At 32.9% G+C, this 12,818-nt stretch overlaps 1 protein-coding gene across 3 annotated transcripts in view; it reads left to right on the top strand.

Moving 5' to 3' along the window:
* Positions 1–12,564, top strand: part of LOC145675736 (putative monocarboxylate transporter 5) — a 52,885-nt gene extending 40,321 nt beyond the window's left edge. For all 3 annotated transcript variants that reach the window (XM_081746368.1, XM_081746378.1, XM_081746388.1), the window contains exons 5-7: positions 1,892–2,809; positions 4,634–4,825; positions 7,996–12,564. In XM_081746368.1, coding sequence (XP_081602494.1) covers positions 1,892–2,809; positions 4,634–4,825; positions 7,996–8,138 — 1,253 coding nt within the window. In that variant the 3' untranslated portion in view covers positions 8,139–12,564. The remainder of the gene's footprint in view (positions 1–1,891; positions 2,810–4,633; positions 4,826–7,995) is intronic.
* Positions 12,565–12,818: the final 254 nt, after the last annotated feature.

Genomic DNA, 12,818 nt, shown 5'->3' with positions numbered 1-12,818 from the left:
AGAAACGCTGATGTTGTGTGGATGTCTGTAGTGAGTGTCAGGGTCGGATTAAGGGAGGCTTAGGGGGGCTATAGTCCCGGACCTCCAGGTGATTAGGTGCCTCCACTCTGATCAAAATCTCAACTGGCTATCTAAAAAGAATCGTGAAGATACAATCATCATAAATATGACCAAAAATATGAAATATATTCCCTTAAATTTCCTACTGTACTTTCACAGAAATGTATAAGGTGAAATCAGAGGAATGCCACATACTTTTTTTTTTTGTTTTAGCCGCAGGCCTCCAGATGGGTTAATCCAACCCTCGTGGACTTTCTGACAAAACTGAATCCTGTAACTCCCGACGGAAGAAGTTATGCCCTCCTTGAAAGTGATGTATGCCGAACAAATGTGGCTTTTCCAAATGTCAAGTGATAAACATATCCTAGTACTTATTGAAAAGTTTTACTATGAAATCATTTGTACTCTTTCTTCAGATTAGTGTTCATTCTTATTTTTTACAGAAGTGTAAACTTTAGTATTCTTGTATTATTACCCTACGTACAGAGTATTCTTGAAAAACAAGGGTTAGTTTTGAATTTTTAAAATAATGAACCCATTGTCATCTCAAATTCATATTTTGCCAGGTGCTTTACAACAATACTATCTATTCATGGAATTATTTTCAAAATTTTAAAATATGTACTTTTTGAAAAATTTTGAAGTAAAATTTTGATTTTGATTTTGAAAATAAAAATTTGTATTAGCGTATATGCTGTTGTATACCACAGGAATGGGCATGCAAAATGCTGTAAAATGACACTCAACCAGCTCGGTAGATCAATTAGATCTGCAATTCCAATTTCAAAATACACTGAACATGCTATTTTGGTCATTTTGTTCCAATTTTACATAGCCCTATTTTCAATACCGGTCGATATATACAGTTTAAATTTGGTATTTTTCTTAGTCTATCTAGAGGGCACCTATGTACCAAATTTAATTAAAATCTGAGATGGTGAGGTTAAGTCACTTCGTTGAACTGATATGGAATGACCCATACTGAATAAATCAAATATTCAGATGCTATCCTAGACAAAAAGTCAGGGAGTGTAAACATGGCAAATATTTATCGAAAAAAGATCTCTTTACTCTTGTTAAACGAGCAACAAAATTCCTTAGGATGGTAACTCTGCTCATTTGATGTTGAGGAAGTTTAACGAAAAGACTGGAAGTGTCAGACCACTATTATTGACGCTCGCACCTGCACAGTTGGAGACAGTTTACTAAGTTTTGAAGTTATAACAGGAAATTAATTCAGTCGTGACTTACAACTAAGAGATTCTGTCTTCTTGTTTAGAGTTAGTTATTAAAACTATACGAGATCGAAATTGAATTTCAGCAGAAGTACGTATCGACTTCTTCGTAGCTTTTGTTTTTAGTATAAGATGCTAAATTGCATCTGTTTCGTAACCCCACAATAAATTGTAGTTCCACCTGTTGTATAGTCGTGGTGCTGAATAGGTAAAATAAACAAAATTGAACCTAACGTTTTCACTGGGAATCTATACCGAGATTGCAATACACAGACAGCAGGTATTGCCACGATGACCACAGAAGGAAATAGCTATTCTTGTGCCCTAGATTTCTACAATAAAATAACTTGTTTTAATAGCAACACAAAATATTAGCGCAGCTAATTCTATTTCAACATTCATGTACGAAATTAAGTTTGCTTGTACTTTGGTCCTTTAAATGAACATGAAAAATAAATAAATAAATAAATAAATAAACAAAAACTTAAATCTGATGGTTTAGATATTTTTGTTATATTGTAGACTTTATGAATTCGTACTTTCCCTTGGAAAAGAATATTTTTGACAAAATTTTGATTGTTTTTTCATTCTTCTAGGATTAGGCAGTGGACTTCTAACACCATCGTCCTTCGTAGCAATAAATACTTATTTTGTGTCCAAGAGAGGCAGAGCAGTAGGATTTGCCCTTGCTGGTACTGGCTTAGGTCAAATGTTAATGCCTCAGGCAGTGAAGATTCTACTGGACTATTATGCATTTCAAGGAACTGTATTACTTCTTGGAGGCATTGCGCTTCACTCGATTGTTGGTGCAATGCTTTTCCAACCAGTAGAATGGCATTCACGGCGAAGAAGTGAAGTTGAAGAAAACAGTGGCAATGGAGTGTCTGATCAGATTACAGAGAGTGAAGAAACTGAAAATTTCGTAACTCAAGGAAGAGTAACAAATAAGACAAGTTGTTCGGATGATGAGACGCAAGTGAAACTTCTAGTAGATTCAGTGGATAGTAATCAAAACGGAGAAATTGCCAATTGTCATAAACAAAAGGAAGTAATGTCTGGAAGAAAACGCACTAAAACTGACTCCATAAAGTCCAATATAGATTTAGGTAGTAGCTTGAGGTTATATGAAAATGTTTGTGAAGTGGATGAAGACAAAAGTGCTTCTACTAAATCCATTCCTAAGAATGCGGAACGAACAAAAAGCTCTAAACGTAGCTTTTGGATACGTTTTGCACATTTTATGGACTTGGATCTATTTAGTGATCCTATATTTATAAACATTGTAGTGGGTTTGGCTCTTGCGTACACAGTAGGTGTTAATTTCTCTCTTATCTTCCCACTATTCCTAATGGACAAAGGTTATACTAAACAAGAAACTGCTACTTGCATGTCCACATTATCAGCAGCTGATATTGTCGCTCGACTTATCCTCCCTTCGATCACTGACCGCTTGCAGATTAGGAAGAGAGTGACGTTTATTTTAGGAGCAATTGCTTTAGCAGCCACAAGATCAGGTAAGCACTTAGTTTTATTTTTGCAATATTATCATTCTTCAAAATTTTTCACAAAATTTTGAAGTGACTAAACATTCCCCCCCCCCCGCCGTAAAAAAGTAACTTGCATTAGAAGCGGAACACGATACTACAAAGAAAAAAATGCAATATACAACATTGAACTACTTAATTAAAATATCTAATTTCCTTTTTCTAGGAATCTAGTCTCAATGTTTTGGAGATAAATTGGTAAATTGATTTCCTTTGTGATTTTCTGCTGATGTAACTATGTACTTATTACAAATGATTCATCGGGTTTTAAAATACTTCAAAGCTGCAGCTAATTGCATTGTTTACTAATCATGTAATGAAAATCAATCTCTCGCATATTAATAAGAGTATTCGTGCACGCTGATCTTTGTCACCGACATTACCTTTAGTCCTCCAGGTTCGGAGTTGTGTTGGGCTGATCTTCCATCACGAGAAACCTACTTATTAGTCAAGGGTGTAAGTGATCCTGCCTCATTGCAATTGTTCTTCGTTCTCTTGCTTTGAGCAACGACTCAGCTTGTTGATATAGGGCGACTCAGAGAAATTCGTATTCCAAATTCATAATATATCAATAAAACTAAATTTAAAGATTAGGATTTATGGGATTTCGGCATCTATGGCCATGTTAGCCCGTCACGTATGAGGGATGAAGCCCCTCGGCGAACACACTATGCGGGGAAAGGAAAGGAAGAAATGATTGGGGAAAGCAGGAAGCGGCCTGGGACCTATAAATTATGTACCACCCCGGCATTTGCTTGGTTTGAATGAGGAAAACCCAGGAAAACCTCATTCAGGATGGCTGTCCTGAGAAAGCTTTTACACTTCTTCGACCGAGTGTCTCCACCGGGAATCGAATCTGGGACCGCTTGCACCAAAGGCGAGAGCGTTAGGGATTACGCTAAACGGGGCTACAAAACTAAATTTAATCTATGGATCATGAAGAAAATAATTCATAAAATATGAAATACACCCTAATCAAATAAGCAAAACTACCTAGGTATACGCTATTCATCCTGTTTAGCAATTTGTTTATTTCAAGTTTTCAATTGACCTCAAGAATGGTGTACTGTGTTTTCTAGTATTCAATGATTTTACCATTATTAATCTTCAGAAAAACCTTTGCAGTAAGAGAGAACACTATAAATATTCGGATTTTATTAAAGCTGTCACCTAGACATTGAAACAATTGCATTAATGTATCATTAACTTGATATCCATATAATAAGTTAAAAAAAGAACTAGAAGACATATAGTTTTCGAAAAGATTTCTTAAGAAATATATCGAGCTGAAATATTTTTCCAAATTTTACATTGTAATGAAGAAATTTGAAATTATCTTTCCGCCAGAGTATTTTAGTCTATGATGTAAGTACGTAGATTAACGTGAAATGTGCACACACTAAAGAAATATTTCTTATTTTTCTATCGAAATAATCACAAAATGATTGGGGCCTGAAACAAGAACCTCAAAATACACCTTTTTCGGTGAAGTATGAATGTCTAGTCGTCGCAATGATTCTTTCATTATACTTGTAATTTGCACCTTCTAAAATATGTATTCTAAGTGATGTAGATATTAGAATGTAACATATTGTTAGAAGTATTAGCTAACTTTGCTAGTAGTATCAAATAAAAGTTTGCAAAAATTTTAGTTGCCCTTAGTTCAGTTGGCTTAGCGTAGCTCTTAAATGATTCCTTTCTTAACAATTATATATTTATTTGGTTTAATAAAAATTATTAAAATGTAACGTTTATTTCTAAGCATTTTAATAAGTGTGAATCTTTTGTTTGTAGCACTGGTTGAGTTGACGGACTACACTATTATCCTAGTGGTGTCAGCCCTGAGTGGATTTGTGCGAGGAGCTACAATTGTAAATTTCAACCTCTCAATCTCCGAACATTGTACACATGAGAAGCTGCCCGCAGCACTGGGCATCAATATGGTACTTAAAGGAATATTTATTATCAGTATTGGCCCACTTCTAGGTAAGAATTCAATTATAGTAGAGTATTGGATATATATATAATATAATGGTTAAGACCAATTTTTTAAATAACATAATGAAACTGTTAACAGAGCAATCAGAGCGTTTTTGATAATTAGCACATAAACAAAACCCCACAATTTACTAATTCCACCATATCTTCAGCAATTCAGCTAATTCTGGATAATATTAAATTCACTAAAGAGCTTCTTCCTCTGTAAATCAGTTGGTAACTATAGGCATAATAATTATACCAAACATTCAGTTTTGCCGGGTTCGATTCCGGTGAAAGGACATCAAAATTGAAACATATTACGGTGATTTGAATTACACCTTAAATTGTACATCGATGTTTCATATAGCTTTGGTGCAGAAAAATGGGCACTAAATTTAAACAGATGACAATAACAAATATTTATTTTTTAACATACGGTTTCGTATTCATCAATATCAACACATATACTTAACCTTTCCATCCTACTCCTACATTCTCAGTGGTCGCCTTAAAATAAAAAACAGTTTTGTTTTATATATACTCAGTAATCGTTTATACTCTACTGATTCCTTATTTCATCCCAATCTCTTCTTAACTGAGAGCTAACTTCGTCCCTTGTTATTAATTCTTCTTCCATTATATTCTTAATTTCTTGTTTCATCTTCGTACACATTTCATTGTCTTTCCTTCTGTTTATTATACGAGCCAATCACTCGCTATGTCGGTTCGGGAATTTGTCCGAAACGATAGCTGTGTGTTTTGTCCATTTCATCTACTTTCGATGTGAATGGACTAAATATTGTCCCATTTACCTAAACATTGTTCCTGATGAGTTGGTGTAATTCCATCATTTAATATGTGAGAAAAATATTTGATTTAGTCTCCAGAGTGTAACTGTGAGAAGTGTTATAGAATAGTTATGTCCGTCCGTTCATCTGTCGAGATATAAAGGGTGTCTTATAAATAACGGAAGTTTTGAAATGTCCGTCATTTCTGTTCTAGTAAGTTGGCAGCACTGATTGTTAAACAACTTTAATCTATTGTCTTTGTGATTAGCGCTGAATAGCGCATGATCATCTGTTTTTCAATGGGGTAGGAATGGAGCGCTTCACGACGGAACAGCGTGTTGCCATAATGAAAACCTACTACAAATGTGGTGAGCGCTCCATTACTACGCGTACAGAAAAGAGATTACGATCATGGCACTATTCGGCGTTCCGTGACTACTAACCATAAAGATAACAGATGAAAGTCGTGTAACGTTCAGTGCTGCCAACTTACTAAAACTGAAATGGCAGCATTTCAAAAGTTGCGTTCTGTACGGGGGCACCCTTTATATTAGTATATTCTGTCCTTTTATTTAAACTAAGAGAATGAAGAAAGCTGCTATACTTGTTTTCAATAGAGGGAAACCCGTAAAAAGGAACGAGAAACTCTCTTTTTTAAAATATGGATTCTGTCTTAAAAATAGATTCAATCATCAATCTTTTTTCTATATTGAGACTGTTTACGTGATAAGTCAACTTCGAAATTCACCCTGCATATAGAAAAGATTGCTTTGAATTTCTGGTATTTCTGCAATAACTATCCAATTTCGCCTATTGACCCAATTTTCAGGTATGCTGAAAGCTAACTTTTCAACACATGTTCCAGTATTGATTAAACCAGAAGAAATTCTTCATTAAAAATACTGGATATGATGGTTAATAGGTAATTGATTGACTTCTAATTGGAATGGAGTAATAACATATTTTGTATATAGTCTGCAACTCTTTCATGGAAACACAATTTTCACATTTAACACTACCTAGTATTATTACATATAATTATTTTATCTGGTTTCATGTCGGTTTAGTAATATATTGTTTCAAAGGCTCTAAAGACAGCCGCTAGTTAAAATCTATCTTGCACAATGAGTCAGAAGCAAAAATAGACGTGCATATTGTACGTGTCCTTTTGCTAATAATTTCTCATTGTATTGGTTAATATAAATAGTTTTCAGTAATGTATCAGAGACTAATTTTCTCTTTCCAACGAAGAAAGTAAACTAAAATCAACCTACTTATTCCAAAGTTATTGACAAGAGAACATATAGGGTCTACACATCACTTTTGCTGAGGATTGTACGATGCGAACTTAGTAGAAGACAAAATGTAATTAGATCATTTTTCTAAATATACTCGATATTTCTACTGATGGCAAGAGAATTAATTTTGGTCTTAAGTTCCCTGGGTCGACCCCAATCTTAAGGCAAGTGGATTTATGATGGATAATATTGTGTCCATGAATTTTGTCAGTTCTTTCACTTTCTCATTTCACTAAGTTTTCTGTAATCATTGATTTTTATTGCCCATTTCTTTTATTCCTAAATTTCATCAGGAAGAGTTCAATGTTTTATTTCTTTTCAAAATTACGCTATCTTCATGATTAATACCAGTTCTTAATAATGTTAACACTGTAAACTGAACGAACGTAAAACATAGAACAACAAGCACAGTTTTTCCACTTTTAAAGAAATGATTAAAATTAGTTGATTACTATATAATTAGAGAAGGCCTCATTTAAGACTATTATATGCGTGATAAACAGCATGATTTTATGTTTACTCCTTTGCTTTCCTATATTGTGTATGTCTATTTTTTATTTATGAACTTAATTTTGAGTACAGAATTGCCATTTATACTATATTTATTTACATTCTTAATTAATTATTCTATATAATTTAAATTTGAACAAGCAGGTTATTATTTCATCCACTACATTGGACTATATCAAATACCAAAACATTTTTTTTTTTTTTTTACGAAGATAGGATTCCATTCGTGTTAAGGTAGCACTTTATTTGAAATAGTATGTAAACTATGGTATATTAAAACAGCAATGCCACTGGTTAGCACTAACTTGGAGCCAACTTCAAGAAATATCGTAACATCCGAGTATCTGTGCGTAGAAAATAAGGCAACCAAATAGTGCATTTTCTCCCTTTTCTAATAATATCGTACATTCTTATAAGACCAACAATACCACTCCAGGTCAATTAGATGACCGCATAGCTTATATATGGAAGCTTTCAGTTACAATGCATTGTGTGACTTATATTTAAAATTATAAACAATAATATGTTATTAAATATATAGAATTAACATCATTAAACTTAATTTATCTATTTTTGACAGGGTTCCTTCGTGATTATACTAAAAGCTATCCTCTTTGCGTCCACGTCCAGTCACTACTTCTAGTTTTATCAGTGGTGTCGTGGGCAATTGAATTCCTCGTTACGTGTAAGAAGAAGGATAAAGTATCAGACACAGACGCATGATTCTTTGCTATAAGCAGAAAATACGAAATAGAAGGAATATTTAACTTAACACCATGTTTTAATTTATTGTTTATTTACTTAGTTTTATATTTTGTTCTGAGTATTACATTTTACAAGTGTAATGCTTTTGTTACTATACTGTGCTTTGATCTTGCACACAATATATATATATATATATATATATATATATATATATATATATATATATATATATATATATATATATATAATCAAAATTAGCCAAGTATATTGTTGTGCAGAGAACAGAAATCTAAATGAGCAGGATTTAAAGTTTCAGGTCTGATGAGCTGGTATACAATGTTTCTGTTGTTTAGGCCAGAGCTCAACTAATAGTAAAATGGTTGAAATTGCTAGGATTTCAAACACCTAAATCTCGTAGGATTTTGGGATTGACATATTTTGATGTCCAAACGTAAACTACTAAGTTTCCCTATCGTGAAAAACAAATCGTTCTTCAGTGGTTTTTAGAAAAATCTTGATTATAAATACGCACAGCACTTCTTCCTGTAAGAAGTTTCTTAAATCCAAGCCTAAAATCTATTGGCCAGGAACTCTTGAACTAAAGATATCCAATAGACCAAATTTAAAATATTAACAAGTTTAATATGCGTGTGAAACACCGTAGCGTGCAAGCATTTGGTTCTTGAATTACTGGCTTTCAAAGTTTGGGTTTAGACTTTCTTGAGTCCAAACCACAAATTCGATGGCAAATAAGAACCAAATATCTGCTCAACCTAATATTATATCTGCCGTGTCGTGACAAAACGCTGTAACTTTGGCGGAGCAGTTTTGCGAAAATGAGCCGTAAAGTTTTCATCCGAAAATGTGATCTGTATCGTATAGAACCAGTGTATCTTGACTTTGGAAACACGTGGTTACATGTAATGTTACGTAAATGCATGTTGTGTGATTAAATTTGGTGAAAATTGATTGGTTGACCATTATTGCCTAGTTACACTGGTTCTACACGATACAGATCACATTTTCGGATGAAAACTTTACGGCTCTTTTTCGCAAAACTGCTGCGCCAAAGTTACAGCGTTTTGTCACGACACGGCAGATATGTGACGTAATCTCATGAAGACCTGCCATCATGCCAAATTTCGTCAAAATCGGATGAACTCCATCAATTGCTCTGAGTGAAATTTCTTGATGTCAGTCAGCTCAAACCCAAATTTGATGGCCGATAACTCGAGAACCAACTACCCGTACACCATAAGGTCATTTACATACTACACTGCACGAGCTCTATAATCATACCAAATTTGGTCAAGATCGGATCAGTACCGTCAATATTATACTTCATATAATAATAATCTATCACTAAGTCGATCCCCAAATTTGATGGCCAATAAGTTGGAAGCAAAGACCCCTTCACACTTTCATACGGATACTAAGCTCGTAAAGTTCTATCACCATCCCAATTTTGGTCCAGATTAATGGATTTCATCGATCCCGTGTGGTACGGTCCTTCTGATGTTGATTAGAAACGTCAAATGAAGGACTAAAAATTAATTACAGAGACTAAAAAATACTGTATCGTTTTATATGTATGTATTCAACTTGATTTCAGCAAGTTGTGGATTCATGTGAAACTTCAGTACAGAAGGATGGGCTTAATTTTCCTTTGTCGATTTGCTCAATTAGTTTTCCCACACGATTTTTTTGTTAAAGAAGACACCAATTCGATTTGTTTCTTGAAAGTATTAAAATGATTTGCTTAATCATTAAAATCGTTGCTTTTATTTATCAGGTATTAATGAAATATGATTATTAAAATATAAGGTGGTTGCTTTGTAAAACTCTCTGTACCAAAATCCAGAATATGTTGGATATAAGTAAATTTATACTTTTTTGGAGTTCTTGTTGTTAACACTAACAGAGCATAATTCTGAAACCTATATTTCTTAGTTTTATCTATCGTGCAAAAACATGAGTTACTTTTATTTGAGTTCTCAAATGGAAACCATAATAGATTCTAATTTGTTTTAGAACAAAAATCAAAATAGTAATGAAATAGAATAATATCACATTACTTTGTAAAGGTTAATGCATACAAAGCACTTTAAACCAAAGAGTTAACATAATGAATATTTAGTCTCATTTTGATATTTTACTTTACTTTTTTAAGTGAAATAAAGCATCGATGCTAATGACTTTATATCTTAATTTGAAGCTTCAACATCTCAAGTTTAAGTTCAATATGAAGCAAAACAGAAACAAGTGATTCTCAAAAATTATAGATACTTACTGTAAATTGAGTATTAAGTTCATGCTTTGAGATAACGGTTTATACTTGGTAGCAAGGTAACTACAATTTTCCATATATTGTTTAACTTGTCAGAGCACTTTCATTACGTAATTAGATTAATCAAGCTTAATTCTTTCCTGTGTTGGTCACTGCATAATTTATCTTACTATCAATCGTTAAATTATAAAGCGAGCATTCAAATTACGCTGAGTAAATTTCTCAACACGATTTTGTAGAGATTAGTAATTTGTTCGTTTATTTGTTGGTCAACTTCTGCTGTTTTGCTGCTGACATATTTAAAACTCTTGTTGTTTTCTTCACCAGAGGTATATTGAGTGTTTTTGAAAGAAAAAAAATTGCGTGAGTGTAATTCCAATCAAAACAAGACAAAGAAAAGAGAAAAGCAAAACAAAACACAAGGTACCTATGAGGCATACTATGCAACGAACCGTTAAGCATTTGTTTCTCTTGCTTTGAACCAAAAATAAACATGTTAGTCGCCATTAACCTTCCTCTACAAAAGAAAACAAAACACTTACCCAAACCGTAGGGCTTGCAGAACATTGTGTTACAATGCTTCATTTCTTGTTGGGACATTTGATTCAAAAATATACTATATAACAAGCGATAACGCGATTCTGAGAATAAAACTTATCCAGAATTTAGTTACGATCAACTTTGTTTAATAGAACACGGTTACTGAGATTACGAGGTACTGGGGAGTGGGTCAGTTGTGCCCAGGCTCAACGAATTGTCTAACATAATAACACCACCCATTGATCCTTTTTATTACTGCTGGGAATTACATTTTTAGAAAAAAATAAGTTAGAGAATGCCAAGAATATGCAATTAAAATATGAGTCCCTATAGGAAGAAGAGTCCAAGAAGGAAGAAAAATATACATAGTAAATAATCTGGTGTTAAAAGTAAACAGTGAGTCTTTGAGAACCTCTTAGGGTTTCTTGGATTAAAAACTTTATGTACATTATTTCATTTGCTAAAATGATTTCCTAAATAAGATCTCGTTTGCTCTGAGTTTTTCTTCGCATTCTTGTTCTCTGAGGAACGGTTTTGAAATACGTATCGATGAATTTTAGGTCTATTTTGTACATACATATAAATAAATAAGACTTTCGCTAATCATTCGTTTTTTTAGGAATTGGGATATTCATATCTGATTTAAATTATTTTCTAAATAGGAACACACAAAGTACAGTGATGATAAAAAATTCTAGCTTTCCACCTCTCTCTGATACATGTGTGCGTAAAACAATTTAATATGTTTGTTCAAAATAAATAGCTTAAACAGGCAAAGAAGATCCACACTTCTTTGATGATATGTTATGTTTATGTTGATTAGATATGAGCGTCTTTCAAAAGGAAGGCTATGTAAGACGTGAACCTAAGTTTAACGTAAAATTCAAGCCACATGAGGTGTCACCGGGAATCGAACCCGAGTACACTAACCATGTACCCACAAAGGAAGCCCTATACTTCCACTTATGGATAACACTTCAATGACTTTGAAGAGACATAGGTCGTTAGAATTTTTTTAAACGAAGATCGTACTTGAAACAGATATAAATTCCACACGAGAATCTTTACACGTATTAGAAGAAAACATTTTAAACTGTATAGGTGAGATAAACTAAAACAGTATAAAATATTTATTTGGTTTTGTTGTGTTGTCTGTTAAATATTACTGTATTTATTTATTTATTCGTTATTTAGTTTGTTCAATATAATAAAGAAAATAACTGTATAAATTAATATATTATAAAAATACACAAATGTAATGTGTATAAAGGAGGTTTTTGCGTTTTAATATATGGTAGGTTAAAATGTATTTCAACATAATGATATTTAGCAACGAATATTTATTTTTATATCTTATTCTAAACGTGAGATGTGATAAAACTGTAGAAAGGTAACAGTATTACAAAGTATACGTAAAGTACTGTACATTATGTTGGTATTTATATAATGCAGTGCTTTATCAGGTTTTTGGTAAACTTAATATGTAGACTTTTTTTAAATAGACAAATCAGTATTATTCGTATTGTTTGTTATAAAATGTGTGCCAGTACTTGAAAAATATTGTAATATTTTGACTTCGTTTTAAGAAGACATTACTGTAATAAATTATATAAAATACACAGTATTTTAAGTTGTCTTATTATAAATCTGATATGTATTTTTTCTTTGTATCTATTTTATTAATTCTATTGTTCTGTAGGTTTAACCTCACTCAGTTAAAGCACAAAGTTGCCTGTTAAACTCGGTTCCCGATTTATTTTTGTGAAGATAGCTACGAAACTTTGTGGATTATGGTGAAACACACTACTAATCAATTGCTACTTCGGTCTTCGTTACCGAAAAACTGGTGTCTTTACTGCAAATTTTCACAC

Source organism: Thermobia domestica, chromosome 2, assembly GCF_964235325.1.
Source record: "Thermobia domestica chromosome 2, izTheDome1.hap1.1, whole genome shotgun sequence".
Lineage (NCBI taxonomy): Eukaryota > Metazoa > Arthropoda > Insecta > Zygentoma > Lepismatidae > Thermobia > Thermobia domestica.
Note: the sequence above shows the minus strand (reverse complement) of the source record. Positions and strands in the feature narration are given on the sequence as shown.